The sequence below is a fragment of the Dunckerocampus dactyliophorus genome, chromosome 14 (genome assembly GCF_027744805.1).
Source record: "Dunckerocampus dactyliophorus isolate RoL2022-P2 chromosome 14, RoL_Ddac_1.1, whole genome shotgun sequence".
NCBI classification, from domain to species: domain Eukaryota; kingdom Metazoa; phylum Chordata; class Actinopteri; order Syngnathiformes; family Syngnathidae; genus Dunckerocampus; species Dunckerocampus dactyliophorus.
This window is the reverse complement of record NC_072832.1, coordinates 29,710,667-29,725,135: the sequence shown is the minus strand read 5'-3', so window position 1 is coordinate 29,725,135 and position 14,469 is coordinate 29,710,667. Positions and strand designations below refer to the sequence as shown.

The following is a 14,469-nucleotide window of genomic DNA, read 5'->3' as shown; positions in this document are numbered from 1 at the left end:
TTATATAGTTAATAATAATAATAATATAACATGTTTATGTTGTTATATAGTTAATATTATAACATGTTTATGTTGTTATATAGTTAATCATAATAATAATATAACATGTTTATGTTGTTATATAGTTAATAATAATCATAATATAACATGTTTATGTTGTTATATAGTTAATAATAATAATAATATAACATGTTTATGTTGTTATATAGTTAATAATAATAATAATAATAATATAACATGTTTATGTTGTTATATAGTTCATAATATTAATAATATAGCATGTTTATGTTGTTATATAGTTAATAATAATAATATAACATGTTTATGTTGTTATATAGTTAATAATAATAATAATATAGCATGTTTATGTTGTTATGTAGTTAATAATAATAATAATAAAACATGTTTATGTTGTTATATAGTTCATAATAATAATAATATAACATGTTTATGTTGTTATATAGTTAATATTATAACATGTTTATGTTGTTATATAGTTAATAATAATAATATAACATGTTTATGTTGTTATATAGTTAATAATTATAATAATATAGCATGTTTATGTTGTTATATAGTTAATAATAATAATAATATAACATGTTTATGTTGTTATATAGTTAATAATAATAATAATATAACATGTTTATGTTATATAGTTAATAATAATAATAATATAACATGTTTATGTTGTTATATAGTTAATAATAATAATAATAATATAACATGTTTATGTTGTTATATAGTTAATAATAATAATATAACATGTTTATGTTGTTATATAGTTAATAATAATAATAATAGAACATGTTTATGTTGTTATATAGTTAATAATAATAATAATATAACATGTTTATGTTGTTATATAGTTAATATTATAACATGTTTATGTTGTTATATAGTTAATAATAATAATATAACATGTTTATGTTGTTATATAGTTAATAATTATAATAATATAGCATGTTTATGTTGTTATATAGTTATTATAACATGTTTATGTTGTTATATAGTTAATAATAATAATAATAATAATATAACATGTTTATGTTGTTATATAGTTCATAATAATAATATATGTTGTTATATAGTTAATAATTATAATAATATAACATGTTTATGTTGTTATATAGTTAATAATAATAATAATATAACATGTTTATGTTATATAGTTAATAATAATAATAATATAACATGTTTATGTTGTTATATAGTTAATAATAATAATAATAATATAACATGTTTATGTTGTTATATAGTTAATAATAATAATAACATGTTTATGTTGTTATATAGTTCATAATAATAATATATGTTGTTATATAGTTAATAATAATAATAATATAGCATGTTTATGTTGTTATATAGTTAATAATAATGTAACATGTTTATGTTGTTATATAGTTAATAATAATAATAATATAACATGTTTATGTTGTTATATAGTTAATAATAATAATAATAATATAGCATGTTTATGTTGTTATATAGTTAATAATAATAATATAACATGTTTATGTTGTTATATAGTTAATAATAATAATAATATAACATGTTTATGTTGTTATATAGTTAATAATAATAATAATAATATAACATGTTTATGTTGTTATATAGTTCATAATATTAATAATATAGCATGTTTATGTTGTTATATAGTTAATAATAATAATAATATAACATGTTTATGTTGTTATATAGTTAATATTATAACATGTTTATGTTGTTATATAGTTAATAATAATAATATAACATGTTTATGTTGTTATATAGTTAATAATTATAATAATATAGCATGTTTATGTTGTTATATAGTTATTATAACATGTTTATGTTGTTATATAGTTAATAATAATAATAATAATAATATAACATGTTTATGTTGTTATATAGTTCATAATAATAATATATGTTGTTATATAGTTAATAATTATAATAATATAACATGTTTATGTTGTTATATAGTTAATAATAATAATAATATAACATGTTTATGTTATATAGTTAATAATAATAATAATATAACATGTTTATGTTGTTATATAGTTAATAATAATAATAATAATATAACATGTTTATGTTGTTATATAGTTCATAATAATAATAACATGTTTATGTTGTTATATAGTTCATAATAATAATATATGTTGTTATATAGTTAATAATAATAATAATATAGCATGTTTATGTTGTTATATAGTTAATAATAATGTAACATGTTTATGTTGTTATATAGTTAATAATAATAATAATATAACATGTTTATGTTGTTATATAGTTAATAATAATAATAATAATATAGCATGTTTATGTTGTTATATAGTTAATAATAATAATATAACATGTTTATGTTGTTATATAGTTAATAATAATAATAATATAACATGTTTATGTTGTTATATAGTTAATAATAATAATAATATAACATGTTTATGTTGTTATATAGTTAATAATAATAATAATAATATAACATGTTTATGTTGTTATATAGTTCATAATATTAATAATATAGCATGTTTATGTTGTTATATAGTTAATAATAATAATAATATAACATGTTTATGTTGTTATATAGTTAATATTATAACATGTTTATGTTGTTATATAGTTAATAATAATAATAATATAACATGTTTATGTTGTTATATAGTTAATAATAATAATAATAATATAACATGTTTATGTTGTTATATAGTTCATAATATTAATAATATAGCATGTTTATGTTGTTATATAGTTAATAATAATAATAATATAACATGTTTATGTTGTTATATAGTTAATAATAATAATAATATAGCATGTTTATGTTGTTATGTAGTTAATAATAATAATAATATAACATGTTTATGTTGTTATATAGTTCATAATAATAATAATATAACATGTTTATGTTGTTATATAGTTAATAATAATTAATATTACATGTTTATGTTGTTATATAGTTAATAATAATAATATAACATGTTTATGTTGTTATATAGTTAATAATAATAATATAACATGTTTATGTTGTTATATAGTTAATAATTATAATAATATAGCATGTTTTTGTTGTTATATAGTTAATAATAATAATAATATAACATGTTTATGTTGTTATATAGTTAATAATAATAATAATATAACATGTTTATGTTATATAGTTAATAATAATAATAATATAACATGTTTATGTTGTTATATAGTTAATAATAATAATAATAATATAACATGTTTATGTTGTTATATAGTTAATAATAATAATAATAGAACATGTTTATGTTGTTATATAGTTAATAATAATAATAATATAACATGTTTATGTTGTTATATAGTTAATATTATAACATGTTTATGTTGTTATATAGTTCATAATAATAATATAACATGTTTATGTTGTTATATAGTTAATAATTATAATAATATAGCATGTTTATGTTGTTATATAGTTATTATAACATGTTTATGTTGTTATATAGTTAATAATAATAATAATAATAATATAACATGTTTATGTTGTTATATAGTTCATAATAATAATATATGTTGTTATATAGTTAATAATTATAATAATATGGCATGTTTATGTTGTTATATAGTTAATAATAATAATAATATAACATGTTTATGTTGTTATATAGTTAATAATAATAATAATATAACATGTTTCTGTTGTTATATAGTTAATAATAATAATAGTAGAACATGTTTATGTTGTTATATAGTTAATAATAATAATAATAGAACATGTTTATGTTGTTATATAGTTAATAATAATATAACATGTTTATGTTGTTATATAGTTAATAATAATATAGCATGTTTATATTGTTATATAGTTAATAATAATAATATAGCATGTTTATGTTGTTTTTTAGTTAATAATAATAATCCACCAGTTCAAGATGATGACATGGCTGTTTGACGTGTGTGCTAACAGGAAGTGTGCTAGCATGAATTACCTCGATACAAATGTACACTTTAGCACTCAACAAGTCATCAAACTTACCTTCATGCATTCCCACATAGATTTAAACTTTTTGTTTCTTTTGGTGACCAGTTTGTGCTGTTATAATACGGAGGAGCAATACAACAACAGCTTCATCAACGACGACAAGTTATCCATCATCCACATAAACAGCAGAAGCTTGAACGCAAACTTTACTAATATTAAACAATATTTGAATCAATTCAAAGAACCTTTCAAAGTTATAGCAATCTCAGAAGCTTGGATTAATGCCAACAAAGGAATGGACTTCGAGCTGGAAGGATATGAAATGACGTGTGCAAACAGGAACAATGCAAATGGAGGAGGTGTGGCCGTATACGTGGACAAACATCTGAACTACAAAATGGTAAAGAATATGTCATTTGTCATTGATAACATTTTAGAATGTATAACAATGGAAATCTGTAAAGAAAAAAGCAAACATGTGTTAATAAGTTGTGTGTACAGAACTCCAAAGTCAAAGATTGGAATGTTTGAGGATTGGATTAAGACAACGTTTACAGACATACAGGAGGTCAAAAAACTATTTTTATATGTGGAGACTTCAATATTGACCTTTTGAACCCACACAAGTGCAAGGAAATAGACGACTTCATAGATACAATGTATAGTTTGAGTTTATATCCTAAAATCATTAGACCAAGTAGAATACCAGAGCACTGTGCCACCCTCATCCATAATATATTCACCAATGACTTGGATAACAACACCATCAGTGGCCTCAGTCATCATCTGCCAGTCTTCATATTTACAAGGAACATTACAACCATTACTTTGTAAATATTGGACCAAAACTGGAAGAAGAAATTCCAAAACAAGACCCAATTGATGAATGAATGATATCATTGATAGGAATCTTAATTCTATGTTTCTCACTGCTGTAACCAAAAAGGAGATCACTGACATTGTTAACCATTTTAAGGCTAAAACATCAACTGATTGTCATGGAATGGAAATGGAAACAATTAAAAGGGTCATCAATGAGATCGTAGACCCGTTAACATAGATTAGTAACTTATCATTTCAGACTGGAATATTTCCAAGCAAAATGAGAACAGCCAAGGTGGTTCCAATTTTCAAAAAAGGAGACAAACACCAATTTACAAACTATCAACCAGTTTCCTTGTTACCACAATTCTCTCCAATGATGGAGAAGCTATTCAACAACAAACGTATGAATGACAATGAACGAGTGTGAAAGGATGATTGAGATGTTTTCCATCGCAACCTTCATGTTCAAATCAACCAAAGCAAAGAAGACAGCAGCAGTAGAGATAAAGTTAGCACACCCACAATGGACAAGCGTCAGGTGCCAGAACCACTTTTCACAATAAATCATGGAAATGGTTTGTCGGGTACCAAGTGCCCACGGCCCGGTACCGAGGGTTGTGGATCACTGCAATAGAGCATTAGCACTCATCCAAGGTGACTATGATCTGATGGATTCTTTTGGACGAGTCTTACTGACATTGAAAGGACGTCTTGGTCTTACCGATGGCACAGCAGGTGGCCAGCTGCACCAGCAGAAGGATCATTCTCATCTTGTCCGCTGAAGAGTCGTCTCAGAACCAAACGGGCTGGAAGAAGGAAGGACGGTTGGATGATCGGTCGTGAAGAACGGAGATGTCGGTCTCTTCCAGGCGGAAGTAGAGTGAGTGTCTGACGGTGACGTCCCTTTTATAGGCTTCATCGTCCCGCATCATTTCCAGCAACGCCACGTGATGCCATCACAAGGCAGCCGAGTGCTTTGAGTGCTGAGATGCTCTTTGAAGGCTTCTTGGCCACCAGCACACAAATAAAAACTCCTTTGCTTTTCTCACAAAGACAAAGAAACGCTGGACAAGCACGGTTATACAACGGACAAAACGGATCAAGGACGAATGCACCCGTCATTCCTTTATTGGCTTTTCACATTAAAAGCAAACAAAGAAAAACAAATAAGGCCTGTTTTTTCAAGACTTCTTTTCAGAGCAAAACAAAGAAACGGACAACAAATCATTTTTCCAATGTTGTGTAAAAATGGACAAAAGGGGTCACGGACGACTCGGCGTGTGACTCGTTTATCGGTGTTTGACATGAAAGCCCAAAGTGAAAAAGAAGCGCTCCTATTTTCCCTCCGTGTTTTCAGAGCAAACGCAAAGAAGGAATAAGAAAGGTTTGTTCCAAAGTTGGATGTTTGCTAGTTGGATTGTTCTTCCTGTCCAATTCTAATGTTTCATTCTATGCGATGCAACTACAAACATGACTTGCTTCATCAAAGACGTTAGCGTCCATGTGGTCGAGAAGCCAAGTCATTGATTGTGGACGTGAATGTGGAAGACAAATGCCATGAGATCAATCATCCACATGTCAGCACATGAACTCATCCATCCATCCACAGCTGGACTGCAATCATTGACAATGGAAGGAAACCTGCACGTTCACAACAATCATTTCCACTTCCCTTTCCAAATGGTGCTCATGAAGACATTGGAAACGTGCTGACCGTGCTCCATAAACACATCACCACCTCCTTTTTACCGTTGGATGTCACCAGGACATGAATTCGTTGCTTGTCGTGTGAGCACATGAATGCTGACATTGTGAAATGGGATGAAACCAACGAAACTGGGATGAAACGTTGGTCTCCTCTCCAGCACGTGTGTGTTTCAGTGCTGATGGGCCTCTAACCAATCAGACGGCACATGACGGGCTGGGCCGCATCAGAACCAAAATAATCCACTTTGAAATGGATCTCTTCCAAAACATCCAAAAAGGCCGACGTGGCTGAGAAGAATGTCCTGAAAGAAGAAATGAGTCATAAAAAGATGAAATATTCCATTTAGTTGGAGATTCCATTCAAACGGGAGACATTTGAACCATGAATGTTTGCAGGATCAGAAGTCCTCACGATCACATCAAACATCCACACGAGAAGATACAAGTCAACACCAGGAAACACATAGCTCAATAAGCTAGCAGTGGCAAAGATCACCAGTAGCTCAATAAGCTAGCAGTGTAAAGGTCACCAGTAGCTCAATAAGGTAGCAGTGGCAAAGATCAACAGTAGCTCAATAAGCTAGCAGTGTAAAGGTCACCAGTAGCTCAATAAGCTAGCAGTGGCAAAGATCAACAGTAGCTCAATAAGCTAGCAGTGTCAGAGGTCACCAGTAGCTCAATAAGCTAAATGTCAGAGGTCACCAGTAGCTCAATAAGCTAGCAGTGTAAAGGTCACCAGTAGCTCAATAAGCTAGCAGTGTCAGAGGTCACCAGTAGCTCAATAAGCTAGCAGTGTCAGAGGTGACCAGTAGCTCAATAAGCTAGCAGTGTAAAGGTCACCAGTAGCTCAATAAGCTAGCAGTGTCAGAGGTCACCAGTAGCTCAATAAGCTAGCAGTGGCAAAGATCAACAGTAGCTCAATAAGCTAAATGTCAGAGGTCACCAGTAGCTCAATAAGCTAGCAGTGTCAGAGGTGACCAGTAGCTCAATAAGCTAGCAGTGTAAAGGTCACCAGTAGCTCAATAAGCTAGCAGTGTCAGAGGTCACCAGTAGCTCAATAAGCTAGCAGTGGCAAAGATCAACAGTAGCTCAATAAGCTAAATGTCAGAGGTCACCAGTAGCTCAATAAGCTAGCAGTGTCAGAGGTCACCAGTAGCTCAATAAGCTAGCAGTGTAAAGGTCACCAGTAGCTCAATAAGCTAGCAGTGTAAAGGTCACCAGTAGCTCAATAAGCTAGCAGTGTCAAAGGTCACCAGTAGCTCAATAAGCTAACAGTGTCAGAGGTCACCGGTAGCTCAATAAGCTAGCAGTGTAAAGGTCATGAGTAGCTCAATAAGCTAGCAGTGTAAAGGTCATGAGTAGCTCAATAAGCTAGCAGTGTCAAAGGTCACAAGTTGCTCAATAAGCTAGCAGTGTGAAGGTCATGAGTAGCTCAATAGGCTAGCAGTGTCAAAGGTCACAAGTAGCTCAATAAGCTAGCAGTGTGAAGGTCATGAGTATGTAATGTAGCCCCAAGAGGACACAAGCCAGTGTCTTAGTGTCTTATTGTGGCGGTCCCAAGCCCGGATAAATACAGAGGGTTGTGTCAGGAAGGGCATCCGACGTAAAACTTTTGCCAAATCAAACATGCGAATCAAGTCTATGACTTCCATACCGGATCGGTCGAGGCCCGGGTTAACAACGACCGCCATCGGTGCTGTTGACCTGCAGGGTGCCGGTGGAAATTGGACTACTGTTGGTGGAAGAAGGAGAGGAGGAAAGTGTGTCCGTAGGAAGAGAGAGAAGAGGAACGCCAAGAGTATGGGACTGAGAGTAGGGATGTTGAATGTTGGAGCTATGACAGGAAAAGGTAGCGAGTTGGTCGACATGATGCAGAGAAGGAAGGTAGACCAGGTGGAAAGGTAGCAAGGCTAGAAGTTTAGGAGCAGGGTTCAAGTTGTTCTATCATGGTGTAGATAGGAAGAGAAACAGAGTAGGAGTTACCTTGAAGGAGGAGTTTGTTAGGAATGTCCTGGACGTAAAAAGAGTGTCAGATTGAGTGATGAGTCTGAAGCTAGAAATGGAAGGTGTGATGGTCGATGTTGTTAGTGGGTATGCTCCACAGGTAGGATGTGAGCTGGAGGAGAAGGAGACATTCTGGTTGGACTTGGATGAAGTGATGCAGAGCATACCTAGAAGAGAGAGAGTTGTCATTGGTGCAGACTTCAATGGACATGTTGGTGAAGGAAACAGAGGGGATGAGGAGGCCATGGGCAGGTTTGGTATCCAGGAGAGGAATGCAGAAGGACAGATGGTGGTTGACTTTGCAAAAAGGATGGAAATGGCTATAGTGAATACTTGCTTCCAGAAGAGGCAGGGACATAGGGTGACCTATAAGAGTGGAGGTAGGAGCACACAGTTAGACTACATCTTGTGTAGACGCTGTCATCTGAAGGAGATCAGTGACTGTAAAGTCCAGTTCAGTAGATGGGGGGTCTTGTGACTGGCGAAACATCCCGATCCAAAAATATGATCCTTTTTTCTTTGCAATCAGCCACTTGTTGTTTAAGAAGCACATATTGTGCAGGTGTACCTAATGATGTGGTGCCAGCGCAGTTTGACATTGGATCTCATGACACAAACATCCCACATGATACAGCATATATTTGCATCAATAAAAGAAATACAACATGATGATATGATTGTGTTATTATTATTATTGTACACAAAGTAAAGTGTATATGTAAGTGTCATCTCTCCATGACTGGTGTAAGCGCCGTGTGGTCATGGACTACAGTATGTACCAACGCTTGTGGAGATGAATATACAGCATAGTGCCATTTCTAGGGGAACCTTCAACTATTCCAAAAAGTCCAAGTGATCCAGTCTTCCCAATGCCAATGCCAACAGGGATTACTGTATGGATGTTTTGTCCCGTGGAATAGATGCCATCATTTCTAAATAACGACATCATTTTTTTGTAAAGGGATACAAATGAGGGAAACCACATTCACCTTGCAGGGGGTAAGAACCTACCCCACATACATGACAATCCAGCCTCTAGCACCTCCTGCTGGCTTGCAGTGACTGAATCACCCCCCTGACGCTTTGGCTGCACCTAGAAACTCACTGGGGTTGAAAGTTTCCAAAGAAAATAGTTGTAACTTTCCAAGGAAATGCCTCGGTTAGGGTGGTGAATCCATTCCAAGTGGGGTTGAAGATGTTGTAGCAACATGTGTGGACGCTAACATCCCACTAGAAGAGTTAGCAGACTAATGGCCTGTGTGAGTGCACCTGAATTTAGGAGTGAAGCTTGGCTTGAACAAACGCCATAAACAGACCTTCCTCAACTGGAACACGATACAGCTGGAACACCGTCATGTTCAAGGATACAGTTGGAACACCGTCATTTTCAAGGATACAGTTGGAACACCGTCATGTTCAAGGATACAGCTGGAACGCGTCTGTGTAGGCTCTCAGTCGTACAGGAGTTGTCCATCGAGGAAAAGGCTTCTTGAGACGTCATCTGTACTGCTGTGAAGAAGGTGTTGGACATTTCGCTCCTCATCCGAAGAGCTTCGTCAGCGAACTATAAGTGCTGGTAGCTTAGGCCTTAAATACAGTAAGAGTGGGCGGAATTGGTGTGCCAACACCCTCCTCCTATAGGTTCGTTACACTAAGCCTGGGCGGAGTAGTGGTATAATCCTATGGAGGAATGCAAAGAGCACTACATTGGGGAAACTAAGCAAATGCTCCAAAAAAGGCTTTATCAACATCGCAGGGACAATTCTAGTGGGCCTCAATCAGCAGTACATCTACACCTGAAAGCTACCAATCACTCTTTTGAGGACAGCGAGGTAAAGATTTTGGCCAAAGAAAACAGATGGTTTGAAAGAGGAGTAAAGGAAGCTATTTTTGTCAAACAACAGAACCCATCATTGAATCGGAATGGTGGTTTGAGGTTTAATTTGGACCCTGTGTTCAGCAGGTTACTGAGACCAAAACCCACAGCTCTTAGTCTTGCAAATGAGGTGGAGCCAGGGCCGAGCCAGAACAATAGATGCTAACAAGCCAGTATCAGAGTCGTTCATACCCAATTCAGGGAGCGACACTTCCCTTTTATCGGAGGTGTTAATAACAGGATAGGATTATACCACTACTCCGCCCAGGCTTAGTGTAACGAACCTATAGGAGGAGGGTGTTGGCACACCAATTCCGCCCACTCTTACTGTATTTAAGGCCTAAGCTACCAGCACTTATAGTTCGCTGACGAAGCTCTTCGGATGAGGAGCGAAACGTCCGACACCTTCTTCACAGCAGTACAGATGACGTCTCAAGAAGCCTTTTCCTCGATACAGCTGGAACACCGTCATGTCCTAGGATACAGCTGGAACATCGTCATGTTCAAGGATACAGTTGGAACACCTTCATATTCAAGGATACAGTTGGAACACCTTCATATTCAAGGATACAGTTGGAACACCGTCATATTCAAGGATACAGCTGGAACACCGTCATGTTCAAGGATACAGTTGGAACACCTTTATATTCAAGGATACAGCTGGAACACCTTCATATTCAAGGATACAGTTGGAACACCTTCATATTCAAGGATACAGTTGGAACACCGTCATGTGCAAGGATACAGTTGGAACACCGTCATATTCAAGGATACAGCTGGAACACCGTCATGTTCAAGGATACAGTTGGAACACCTTTATATTCAAGGATACAGCTGGAACACCTTCATATTCAAGGATACAGTTGGAACACCGTCATGTTCATTTCTCTGAAAACTACGGCTGTCAAACCATTCATGAATAAAATTCATCACAGTTGAAAATGACGCCCCGTCCAGACTGAAACGTTCCTGGGATTGGATCATTTGTGAAACACATCCGTGGGACACATACGCCAATCAGAACACAGAACACAATGGGCGGGTTCTCCCTTGCCAATCAGGACTGTGGTGGCTCTATATGTAGCCGGCTGACGAGGTGGAGGGATGACATCTACAGTCCAGGAAAGTCTACAGTATTCCAGAGTGCTGGAGAGTTGGGACCATCAGAAAGGCTGCAGATCAAAGTTTGGACATTTTTGGAGAGCTGCTGGAAACATGACATGTTCTTGGAGATGATTGGGCCTGAGCAGGTGTTTTACATGCATCGTGCAACACAGGAAGTGCAACACTAAGTTGGTCAGCACTATATTTGGTTTCTATTATTATTGTTCACATTGGGCCTCATTCACGAAACGTTCTTACACACAAATCTGTTCTTAAAGCCTTCTTACAAAGATTTTTGGCATTCACGAAACATGTTCTTAACTCACAGTTCTTAGATCTAAGAACAAATTCTACGAACGCTCAGGAGGACTCTTACGCACAAGCAAAGCTTGCACTTTCAATGCGCAATCGCCCTCATGATGGATTTTGCAACCTGATCCCAAAAAATGTAGTGCAAATACAATATCCCAACAATGATTTATCATCAAAACAACTAAAATATACGCCATGGATAAATACATATGCAAATCCCAATTCATCAAAAAAAAGGCTGTCTGGACGTGCGCTGCGCAGAGAGAATGTAAAGGGACCATTAGATTTATTTGCTGAAAGCCACCAATATTTGATGTCCCGCTTCAGGCTTCCCTCTCTGTTCTTGCAGGTGTGCAGGATCATCAGAATAACATCGCAATGAAACGTGGTGTGTCTATTGCGCACGTAGCACCCCCAGATAACGACATGCGCCCCCAGCCACGTCTTGAGCCAGAGCACGGGGCTGCTGTATTAATTAGGCAGCGTCTAATCAAATGTAACCACAGAAAAAATACATTGTCACACACAAACTATGTATTTTGACTTTATTTTTCCATCATGATTGTGTAAATATTTTCTAGAGATTCTGAAATGGTTTGGTTTCTGATTGATGGCCCACCTCCCGTTTCCTCCAGATCCCTCCGGTGCAGTCCAATCTTTTTTTTCAGTCTATTTTAAGTCAAACCACTTTTTTTTAACCTCTGCGGTGGCGCGTTTCTCCGTGGAAACGGCATTTATGTTTCCTGCAATGGTGCTCCATGCCGACTCTTTTTGGATGGCCTGATGACCGGTGGATACACGTGAAAATAAGGTGGTCTTGTGTTCGCTCACTCCTTGTAAAAGCACCTCTATTTCAGTAGAATTGAAGTTTTTCTTTCGTTTGTTGTCCAGCTGCTTCTCAGTCTTGCCCTTGCGCGTTGCCATCTCCGCCTCCAGCTGCCACATTTTTGACCTTATATAGGAAATAATAGGCGGTGACCTATGCAAATTAGGCCTCACATGCACGGGCATCGCAGTTGGCATTCATCAACCTAAGAACACCGGTGCGAACGATTATCCCGACTTAAGAACGTGTCGTGAATGCGGCGCAGTTTCCAACCCCCGCCTTCTTAAGTACACTTCTTAAGAAGACTTTTAAGAAGATTTTCGTGAATGAGGCCCAATGTTCACATTTCAAAATTGCTTTTTTCCAACTACAGATGGTTGACAACGGCCAAGCTAGACATCCAGTAATTAGTGTTCCAATGAAACAACAGTGTTGTCTAAGTAGGACACAAGTTCCCAATCCACACAGGGATCATATCATTCTTGTTGCACATGACTTACAGACACTTTGTCTCCAAGAGAGAAGCCTATTAGGAAGTATTGCGTAAAAAAAGCGGGATGCTCTTCATCATCCCATGTGTGTGCCTCACTGCTCCATGAGGAAAACTCTGGAATGATTGAGCACTTGAGGTCAGTGTGCACACGTTGCATGAATTAGGGCCTCAGTGGGCCACAAAGTGTCATCTAAACAAATACATACATTGGATGAAGAAGTATCTGAAGAGTTTGAAGGTTTTCCAGCGTGAAGCGCCTTTTTAAGGTCATGCCACCGCATTTGAAAAGGATTCAGGTCAGGACTCGGACCAGGCCCGGCATGCGGCGGCGTATCTTCTTGCACAACTGTCGTACGTCGCTGCAGGAGGTCTCTACTTTTTTGTTCCATGACCCTCAGGATCTTTGAAGAAGTTTCAAATAAAAGTTGATGAAAAGCCATGCTTTTAAAATCCTGTAATGTTGGACATTTTCATGTTCCAATAAGTTACCAGGAAGGCTGACAAGTGTTGCTTGGAACACACCCTCCAGGCAACCATCCAGCCTTTCTGGGGGCCTGTCAGGTTCAAGCAACCTAAAACATTCTAAACACAATAAGAAAGAAGAAAGAAGACAACAAGATTGCTTTTACTCGCGAGGAGAACAGACAGAGATGTACTCAGTTTACAACCTCGATCCGTTCTGAGTAAACTCTGCGTTCTCCTCCCTTTTATTCTGTTGGGGATTCCCTAGTTACACAGAGCACGTTGCAGCTCTAAGGGGAGGGGGAGCACAACAGCTGCAACGTGACAATACAATCTGTATCTAACTGTGTATGTGGGGGTGTGTGGGGGTGTGTGTGTGTTCACATAAACAAACAATCAAGAGTGTGAATCTGTAAACATGCAGCAGTTACACCAGAACATTCCAAGCATCTGTTGTTTAGCAGTTCCTGTTTGTTCTTCTTGATCTACAAAGAGTCTCTGTGGATGAGTGCATAGAAAAGATAACAAGTAATCATGACTAAGGGAGGAACAAAATCAGCTGAGCGCTGATGCGGTCAAGAGGAGTTCCTTCATCTTCTTCTCCGTAGCCCCATAAAACTGTACTGCTCAGACACACACACATACAGAGGTTATAGTGGTTCAAACAAAGGAAGATACATTCTATAAGACAAATATATGATAACATTTATATACATTTCTCCAACATTTCCCTCCTGTTTATCATGTATTTGCTCAAATTCTCATATCATTCTATAACCACTTCCTTTCGGATTTTCAGTCAAGAATTATTATTGTTTGTTTTTTATATGAACACAAACACATTTACACTAAGAGTCAAATGTGACTTTTACTCATAGTCACCTGGTCTGGAAACAGATCAGGCAAATGGAGATCATCCTCCA

The 14,469-nt window shown here is 35.3% G+C and overlaps 1 protein-coding gene across 1 annotated transcript in view; it reads right to left on the bottom strand.

Moving 5' to 3' along the window:
• Positions 1-5,757, bottom strand: part of LOC129194088 (uncharacterized) — a 66,158-nt gene extending 60,401 nt beyond the window's left edge. Inside the window, exon 1 of the mRNA XM_054799002.1 lies at positions 5,484-5,757. Within this exon, the coding sequence (XP_054654977.1) occupies positions 5,484-5,532 (49 nt within the window). The 5' untranslated portion in view covers positions 5,533-5,757. The remainder of the gene's footprint in view (positions 1-5,483) is intronic.
• Between the last annotated feature and the right edge of the window lie 8,712 nt (positions 5,758-14,469).